The sequence below is a fragment of the Aegilops tauschii genome, chromosome 3 (assembly GCF_002575655.3).
Source record: "Aegilops tauschii subsp. strangulata cultivar AL8/78 chromosome 3, Aet v6.0, whole genome shotgun sequence".
NCBI classification, from domain to species: Eukaryota; Viridiplantae; Streptophyta; class Magnoliopsida; order Poales; family Poaceae; genus Aegilops; species Aegilops tauschii.
The window spans coordinates 520,463,749-520,473,815 of NC_053037.3; the positions used below are offsets into that span (position 1 = coordinate 520,463,749).

General features: G+C 46.0%; 1 protein-coding gene and 1 pseudogene across 1 annotated transcript; one reads left to right on the forward strand and one right to left on the reverse strand.

Annotated features, from left to right (window-relative positions):
* LOC109760255 (uncharacterized acetyltransferase At3g50280-like) overlaps positions 1-6,768 on the forward strand; it is a 210,825-nt pseudogene extending 204,057 nt beyond the window's left edge.
* LOC109760257 (probably inactive leucine-rich repeat receptor-like protein kinase At5g48380) lies at positions 2,946-3,752 on the reverse strand. The gene has a single exon (XM_020319088.1). It carries the CDS (start codon positions 3,750-3,752, stop codon positions 2,946-2,948), a length of 807 nt encoding a protein of 268 aa, XP_020174677.1.
* Positions 6,769-10,067: the final 3,299 nt, after the last annotated feature.

A 10,067-nucleotide genomic window follows, 5' to 3' on the forward strand; every position in this document is an offset into this window, starting at 1 on the left:
TTGCAACTCCTGGACAGAGATCAAGTTGATTAATAAGTCGAGAGGGGTCGAGTTACCGGAACCCAATGTGTGGTAGTAACTGTTCATGGATCACAAACACAGAACTCAGTTCCTGAGGACGGTTTCAATGAGACAACCCACCATGTACTCCTACATGGCCTCTCACCGCTACCTTTACCAAATCGTGTTCACACACTTAGCTCTCACACAGTAGGACATGTTCACAACTTTCCAATTCATTCCCGATGAATCAGACCTGACACAACTCTAAGCAATAGCAGGCATGACAAACAAGCATGAATGAGTAGGCACATCAGGGCTCAAACAACTCCTACTCATGCTAGTGGGTTTCATCTATTTACTGTGGTAATGACAGGTCATGCAGAGGATAAGGGGTTCAACTACCGCAGCAAGTAACAGATGAATCGTTGTTGTCCTAATGCAGTAAAAGAGAGCAGGAGCGAGAGAGTGGGATTGTATCGGAATGAACAAGGGGGTTTTGCTTGCCTGGCACTTCTGAAGATAGCATTGAGTCTTCATTAGTGTCAACGATCACAACGCCGGAACATCGTCTACCGAGAGGGGACAAATACCGGCAACAAGGAAGAACACAATCAATGCAATGCACAATATGATGCATGCTATGACATGGCAATATGAATGTGTTTTGGGCTAATGCCAGCTAGAACAGAATGGTTTGAGTTGATTTGAACCAAAGATTCAAATTCAAATTCAAACTATGAATTCAAATAGTGCATTATCATGTTTTCACCTATACAGAAGGTATAACTTAGTTTGACATGCATGAAAATGATACAGATGGATAGATTGCATTTTTCTGATAATTTTTCATATATAAATTATTTCATTTGGAGTTACGGTTGATTTTCTATGATTTTTAGAAGTTTATAGGATTTTCTGGAATTTTCTGTATAAGAATAAATCCAGAAAATGATTTATAGCGTCAGCATTACGTCATAGCGATGTCAGCAGGTCAACTGGGCGGTCCAGGTCAAACCTGGACGGTGGGGTCCACACGTCAGTGTCACTGTTAATTAACTAACCAATTTAGAGTTAATTAAAGGTAAACCCAGGTTAATTATCAGGCGGCCCCACTTGTCATTGACTCAGGGGAGGGGGTCAGCCTGGTCAAACGAGGTCAACTCACCGGCGTTTAGCCGCCGGCGAGGCCAGACGCGGCGGCGAGCCGCGGGTTTGCCCTACGGGGCGCCGTTTGGCGCGCGGAGCACAGCTACGGGATGAGGGCGGAGTTGCGCATCCAACGGTGGCGGTTGCGGGCGCTGGGGTGGCCGGGAGCAGCGCCGGCGACGAGGTTTGCGGCGGCCGGAGTTCGGGTCTCGGCGGTTTCGGTGTGGCGAAGCACGGCAGGAGCAGTGGGTGAGTGCTAGGGACTCCTGACGGCGTGCTGAGCACGGTGACACGCTCAGTTGCGGCTATAGGTGACGGTGGCCACGGCGGCGACATGGCCGGCGGCGAAGAGCTCTCGGCTCCGACGGGCATCGATGTTAGAGGAAGAAAACGAGCAAGGGGACAGGGGGAAACGACACAGAAGCTCACAGCGGGTGCAGCGGTGGCCTCGGCGAGCTCGGGGAGGCACCGGAGCAAGCAGAGCATCGAGGGGGATCTCCGGCGGCCGGCGGTGGAAACGAAGACGGTGGCGTCGTTTCAGGCGTCCCGCGGGTGCGTCCTTCGGCTTGGTGAAGCGGTGATCGATGGCGGACCAGTGGGACACGGCAACGGGGCTCGGCGAGGGCAGTAGCTACGGCGACGGCGAGCGGCGTTCGGGCGGTGCAGGGGAGAGAATCAGAGAGGGGATGGGGACGAGGCAGTGAGCGAGGGGGGGTTCCAAGGGGTGCGGGGTGACGAGGAGGAGCTCATCCACGCGTCCAGCGGCTCGGCGGCAAGCAGGTGACGGCGTGGCTCCTCGCGCGCGCGTGCGCTGTCTCCCTCCTCTGCCTACTGGCAGAGGTAGGCGATGACTGGCACCAGGCCAGTGGGCTGGGCTGGCCAGGTAAGTGGCCCAGGTAACTCTCTTCCTCTCTTTTCTCTAATTTAGTTTCTGTTTTCTATTTTATTATTTTGTTCTGGGCTTTGTTAAAAATGCCAGGGCATTTCCAAAAATCATGAAACTAATCATGGCTATTGTTTAGAATATATCCAACAGTAGACATTTTAGTTTATGATTATTTGAGCATTTAAAATATTTAATAGCATTTAAATGCCCAAATGCAAATACTATATGATTTAATTCAGAGCCCAAATATGTCATGGAAAAATGTGCAACACGTCTGGTTATTGCTTCCAGCATTTCCCAGAAATGATGAACATTTTTGAAAGCCATTTGGAGTCACTGAGAATATTTTAGTTGAACCTAGTGAATTCCTTTAATGCTAGGGTTTAGGCAATCCCCATTTCAAATTCATTTGAAACTTAAACATGATGCACACCTGACTAGCTAGCCTAGAGCAAACCAGAACTAGGGATGTGACAAGAGAGACCAACCCGGTATCAGGAGCATCCGATCTCCGTAGAATTTTCACCGGAACACGCAAAGGTGTCCTCTTCGTGAGAGAAGCCTTTCAGGAGTCAGGAGGAACTGGATCCGTACTCTCTGCCATTACAAAGACGATCGGTACGCATGGAAATGGGGAGAAAAACACTGCAGAAGTGCAGATTTTCATAGGCTAGCCAGACCTGCCTTGTATGCATTCGTTCAGAAATGTGGACAGGGTACATAAATAATCACGGCCAGTTGATGCCTCGCATATTTCTAGAAGAGTTGAAATATGCATTAACAAGCACCGATAGTTGCTAATTAAGATAATCATTACTGCATGGAACAAAGCTAAAAAAGATTTACTGCCGGCAGTGCTCATTTGGCCTCCGGAAGCTATGCCAGACAAAGGTTCAGAGTAGCAAGTGAATCATATGCGGACGACGTAGGCTCGGAGCCTCTCGGAGCATACGAAGCAGTGCGGGAAGTAGAAGGCCGCCACGAACCCCACGACGAATCCGACGGCTGCTCCGATGCTCGACTGGTTGTTGAGCTTGTGCAGCCTGATTCTTACCGGTCTCCATCTCCTCTTCGAGGGGGGACAATCATCCAACGGTGAACCACAAAGCCCTTGGTTACCAGCAAAGTTCGAAGCCGAAAACCTTACTGCTAGCAAAGAAGGAATAGGCCCTGATAACAAGTTCTCCGCGACATTGAATTCAGATAACCGAGTAAGAAGATTGAATTTTCGTGGAATTTCACCTATGAATTGGTTATGCTGGAGGGAGAGGACATTCAGATATGTCATATTTGAGATATTCTGTGGGATTGAACCCGAAAAGCTATTGTACGAAAGATCCAGAGATGTCAGATACGGCACCTCCCGTGAAATGTTGGCAGGGATTGGTCCTTCAAAATTGTTATTTGACAGGTCCAGGTTCATCATGCTCGTACAATATTGAAGACCACGAGGAAATGGGCCTTCAAGTCCTAGGTTCCCGAGTCGTAGAGAGAGAACTCTGTCCTCGTCAGGGTGCCAGCATTCCACACCAGTAAACCGGCATATGAAAGCAACGGTGTTATTTTCAAAGTTCCAAGAGGATTTGAGTACACCGTTGGGATCAGTCACTGATTGTTGCACAGACTTCAGGCACTGGATATCTTGTTCTGTACTAAAACATAATGTTGAGCTATTCAAGAGGAGAAACAAAAGGAGGAACTTGGTATCATCAGCCATCGTAAGCGTGGAGTGAAACAAACAGCTACTCGGTTGGAAGCTGCGTCTTGTCTATTCCAGCGTCACCTGACCAAAAGAAGAGAGAAATTTCTCAGACATGAAGATACCACAGAACAGCCTCTAGAAGTGAAAATAACAAGTCAGAAAACCCTTACTTTTTGCGACCAAGACAGAAAACCCTTGTTCTTGTTAATTTCATACTATGACACTTCCTAGAGAATATGAGGTGCTTGAGAAAACTCACCGGTTGATCAAGCCAAATCTAAACCCACCATCTGTGCAATACATGAGCGGGTGCCGGGTGCAGCCCTTTAAAAACAGGGAATCCCTCCACTGGAGCATAGACTCCTCTTCTGCCAAATCCGGAAGTCTTATTGACTTGGAAGTATTTGCCACAAGTATGTAAGGAAGAAAGACTCGCCAGCCATCAATCCCCACTGAGAGAAGAAATGGGTGTATAAACTTGTGGAACTGATGCCATCAAATCATCTAGGAGTAGTATTTATGAAGAAGTATGTGATAGGCAGGTAAAACTTCGTCAAAAGTAAAGGTACTGCTTCTCCCACTCCTAACTAGTAGGCATTTGGATTAAATTATGATAAAGCATGTCTTGGTGCTTATAAACACTTTTTCACTACATTTGGATTAAATTATGATAAAGCATGCCTTGGTGCTTATAAACACTTTTTCACTTGACATTGGGCAAAAACTTTAGAATTGATGTGATGCTACTCTGGGGTGTATCTTGCACAGAAGTTTGTAAAGCACCCGACGAGTTCTAGTCTGAATCATGGTTGCTCTAGCCCGATATGACGGCTCCGGCAGGCACATGTCAGGAAGACCGACCCGGCGTCGTCGCGAGTCTCCAGTCTCAGTATAATCAGTTGTCACGGAGGAACGGGTGTTGGGGGTTTACATCGTTGCCTGGCAGAACAGAATTTTGAGCCCTCTTGCTAGAACTCTGATCTCATGGTCTCACAGGGTGAATTTACAGTTTCTTTTACTCCAAAATATTATGGTTGCGCGTCTCGGATAAGTTGTTCGTGTGGCTCGCGGTCCATGGCCGCTGCCTGACCATTGACAATCTTTTTTTCAAGAAAACTTCCAATCTATTCATCAACTGTCAAGATAGTACAATGAACATTAGAAGTAAAAAATACATCTAGGTCCGTAGACCACCTAGCGACGACTACAAGCAGTAGAACGAGCCGAAGGTGCGCTGCCATCATCGCCCTTCCCCGGAAGCCCACAATTTTTCCCACCGGAACTCGTCGTTTTCATCTGGTGGCGGGGCGATGTCGATCTCGAGCTCACCGCGGTTCAACGTGTTAGGGAACAACTTCGGGTGGGGGAAGCCGGTGGGCGTGCGGAGGGGCTCTGGGACAAAATGAAGGGGAATGTGACGGTGTTCGAGGGGCTAGAGCAGGAAGGGAGCATGTCGCTGGAGGTGTGCTTGGCGCCGGAAGCGCTGGAGAGGCTTGCCACCAATCACGAGTTCATGGACGCCGTGCCCGTGCCCGTGCCGCCGGCGTGATCAGCTTGTACGTCCAGCACAAGAAGGCCCCGCAGTTCCGAATTTACCTTTTCACCGCGGTCCGTGGATGTCGTGCTACTTGGTTCAGGCTGTGTTAATTCAGAATTTAGAGCAGAGCATGTTTCATGCATGAATTCAGGTTATGTTAAAGTTGAAGTAAGTAATTCAGAAGTACTTCCACCTCATTTCTTTCTTTCTTTTCCGTGGGGAGTTTCCACCTCATTTCGTGTGAAATTATGGTAAGATAGACATATTTCGTGTTGCATTTGCAAAGATGAATCAATGCATGCGGTGCATTTTAATTTTTAACCAGGTCCAAACCTTGAGAGTGTTAGAGTGTCGCAAAACAGAAAAGATGGTGGCAGGTCAAAATCTACAGCCACGAGCAGGTTACATTACTCCTAAATTTCACGAGGAAATGGGGAGAAGAACACCGCACAAGTGCAGAATTTTAGGCCTGTAAGGCCTTGAATCTTTCTAGAAGAGTTGAAGTGTGCATTACAGGCAAACCAAAGCACCGGCACTTTTAAGTTGCCAGGTATACATTACATATCAGGTGAACTAAGATGATCGTTGCTGCAAATCTAAAAAAAAAGATGATCGTTGCTGCAGGGAACATACTAAAAGAGTTGAAGTGCTCATTTGGCCTCCGGACGCTGTGACAGACACAGTTTCAGAACAAGCGAATCATATGCGAACTACGTAGTCACGGAGCCTCTCAGAGCGCACGAAGTTGTGCAGGAAGCAGAAGGCCACCACGAACCCCACGACGAATCGGGCAGCCGCTCCGATGATGGACTGGCGGTTGTTGATCATGTGGCACTTAGCCAACCATATATCGCAAAGCCCCTGGTTACCAACAAATTTTGAAGCCGAAAACTTCTGTAGCCAACTAGGAATATACCTTGCTAACAAGTTGTCTGCAACATTGAATGTAGTTATCGAATTGCACAAACAGCTAGTAAATCGTTCTAGAGGTTGGCTATGCCGCAGGTTGAAATCATGATTCTTGAAGAGTTGAAATACGCATTATAAGCAAGGCACCAATAGTTGCGAAGTTACATATCAGGTGAAAAAGCTAGCAGATCGTTCATGTGGAAGAGTTTAAAGTTCTCATTTCGCCCTGGTAGTTGATGACAGAGAAAAGTTTCAGAACAAGTGGATCATATGCGGAAGACGCAAGGAAGGAGCCTCTCATAGCAGAACAAGTGGAAGTAGAAGGCCACCACGAACCCTAGGACGAACCCGACAGCCACTCCGATACTGGACTCGTCGTTGATCCTGCGCAGCCTGATTGGTATCAGCCTCCATCTTCGACTCCGGAGGCACTCGTCCAATGGTGCACCACAAAGGTCCCGGTTACCAGCAAAGTATAAAGGCGAGAAGTCATGTGCAAAAGTAGGAATAGGCCCCGACAAGAAGTTATCTGCAACATTGAACGTGGTTAACCGACTGAGCATGCTCAACCGCTCTGGAATTTGACCGCTGAGTTGGTTATGTTGAAGTTTCAATACATTCAGGTATGCCAAATTTGTGATACTTTGTGGGATTTCACCTGAAAATCTATTGTTCGAGAGATCCAGATATGTCAGATATGGCATCTGCTGTGCGATGTCATAGGGAATCGGTCCTGAATTTTTTTTATTCGACAGGTCCAGACCGCTCATGCTTGTGCAATCTTTAAGACCTTCAGGAAATGGGACTTCAAGTCCTAGGTTGCCGAGATGCAAAGAGAGAACCCTGTTATCGTCGGGATGCCAGCAGTCCACACCATTAAATCGGCATATGTACCCATCGAAGCTAGATCTGCCAGAATTTTCAAAATCCCAAGAGGAATTGAGTACACCGTTGGAATCTATCACTGATTGTTTTACAGACCTCAGGCACTGGATATCAAGCTCAAAACCAAAACACAAAGATGAGCTGCTCAAGAGGAGAAACAAAAGGAGGAACTTGGTATCATCAGCCATCACAAACGGGGAATGAAGCAAACAGTTGCTCTGCCAAAACTTGCAGCTTGTCAAATCCAGCTTCACCTGATCAAGACATGTGCAAGAACGCTTAAAAACTCCGATTCAATCAAATAAGAAAATAAGACATGAAGACACTACCAAGCAGGCTTCAAAAAGGCAACATGACATGTTTATTTTCTTCGCTGATTTCATGGACAAGATGAGGTGTTTCAGAAAAACTCACCCGACGCTCGGCCAAAACTTGCAGCATGCCAAAGCAGAAGCCACCACCTGCAACTATTCAACGGGCGCAACGCTTTCAAAACGAAGAATCCCTCCAATAGAGCACATCACATTTTTCCTGTTAATTTCTGAAGTCCTGTAGACGGCACGTTGCACCAAGGCAACCGAAACGCGGTAGCGGCCGGCCGGCCAGCTAGCCAGCAGTCGGCAAGACGGTCATGGTCAGCAGGTTACGTAGCAAGGAAAATAGTACTCTTTAGGGACTTAACTATGTTAGGAGTTCGATCATATGGTGTAAGGTGATTTTTGAAAACATTAAAAAAATGAGGGCAAGCGTTTTTTTTGAAACATGGAGTACAATGTAGACGCACACACTCATGCAATGCCCACTGAAGATCAGAATCACGGAGCTTCAGACGAAAAGTCAGCACGTGCGTCTCGTTGTCAACGGGAACGTCGACTCTCGCTGAAACAATTTTCTGTTTTAGTGAGACATAAAGGTTTTCAAATTTGGGGTTTTATTCCTGATGGGTCGGGGGTAACCTCCTAATCGTCCAACCACATGCCGATTCTCAAAATCTGAGATATTCTAGAGGATCATAGAAAATAATTGGAATCCCTACAAAATGAATTTATTAAAAGATAAAGAAAAGGAAAATATAGATTTTTTTTGGAGGAAGACATGAAATTTGGGACAACACGAAATATTGAGGAACAGTCATGGAAATTCAAGAAGGGCAAAGCATGAAAATGGGGAGTTTTATAGGCTGAGCTGCCTTGTTTGTTTTCCTCTAGAAATGTCGATGCCTTGTTTGTACATAAATAATCAGGGTCAGTTGATGCCTCGCATCTTTCTTGAAGAGTTGAACTTGAAATATGCATTAACAAGCACCGGCAGTTGCTAGTTGCCAGGCATACATATGTGAATTTAGACAATCGTTGCTGCAAGGAACTGAAGTGTGGTGGATTTGGGAAACTTCTGGATAACTCTATTCTTCTCTAGTCTGTACAATACATATACTAGTTTACATGGGCCAAGTGGGCCAGACTTACTCACACATATACAGCCCAACACTCCCCCTCAAGATGGATGATAGATATCTATCATTCCCATCTTGTCACACGCAAAATTACACTCCTTGACACCTAAACCCTTAGTTAAACAATCAGCCACTTGTTCTCTAGAGCTCACATAACTTATCCTGATTATGCCATCATCTAACTTCTCCTTGATGAAGAAGCGGTCTACCTCGACATGCTTGGTTCTGTCATGCTGAACTGGATGATTAGCAATGCTGACAGCTGATTTATTATCACACCATAACCTTAGGGGATCCTTCCTTATTAATTTTAACTCAGAGAGAAGATTTCTTACCCATAACATCTCACTCAAACCTTGTGACATAGCTCTATATTCAGCTTCAGCTGTTGATTTGGACACCACTGGCTGCTTTTTACTTCGCCATGACACCAAGTTTCCCCCAACAAACACACAATAACCAGAAGTTGATCTTCTGTCATCCAAACAACTTCCCCAGTCTGCATCACAATACCCATCTATATTAAGATGCCCATTCTTCTTAAACCATAGTCCCCTTCCTGGATTACCCTTCAGATATCGAAGGATCCGATAGACAGCCTCTAAGTGTCCACTCCTAGGATCATGCATGTATCTGCTCACTACACTCACTGCATATGAGATATCGGGTCGTGTATGACATAGGTAGATGAGCCTTCCAACAAGTCTCTGGTACTTCTCCTTATCCACTGGTTCGCCAGATTCAGCACATAACTTATGATTCTGGTCAATAGGTGTTGAGGAAGGCCTACACCCAAGCATACCTGTATCATTAAGCAAGTTGAGAGCATACTTCCGTTGTGACAGAACAATTCCTTTAGGGGATCTAGCAATTTCTATACCAAGAAAGTACTTCAGTTGGCCTAAATCCTTTACCTCAAACTCCTTGCTCAGGCTCTTCTTCAGTCGTGATATTTCCACATCATCATCTCCAGTGATTATGATATCATCCACATTCACCGCAAGGATTGTAATCTCACACTTTGTGTGCCGGTAGAATACTGTATGATCCCCGTTGCATTGCTTATATCCCATATTGCACACAACACGTCTGAATCTGTCAAACCATGCTCGTGGAGACTGTTTGAGGCCATACAAAGACTTCCTTAACTTGCATACCTTTCCTGATGTCTCGGGGTTTGAGAAACCAGGTGGAATATCCATGTAAACTTCCTCATGTAAATCACCATGCAGGAATGCATTTTTTACATCTAACTGATGCAAAGCCCAACCAAAGTTAGTGGCACAAGAAATTAAGGTTCTCACTGTGCCCATCTTTGTGACAGGTACGAAAGTCTCATCATAATCGATCCCATATGTCTGACTATAGACCCTAGCCACTAACCGTGCCATGTATCTTTCTACCCTTCCTTCAGGAGTCTGCTTCACAGTGTACACCCATTTGCAGCTAACCGGTCGTTTTCCTGCTGGAAGAGGTACAATGCCCCATGTCTTATTCTTTTCAAGTGCTCTCATTTCCTCCAACATTGCCTCATACCACACTACAA

What these genes read in the sequence shown, in the direction of transcription:
- LOC109760257 (XM_020319088.1), bottom strand. Translation starts at nt 3,752, where the DNA reads ATGGCTGATGATACCAAGTTCCTCCTTTTGTTTCTCCTCTTGAATAGC.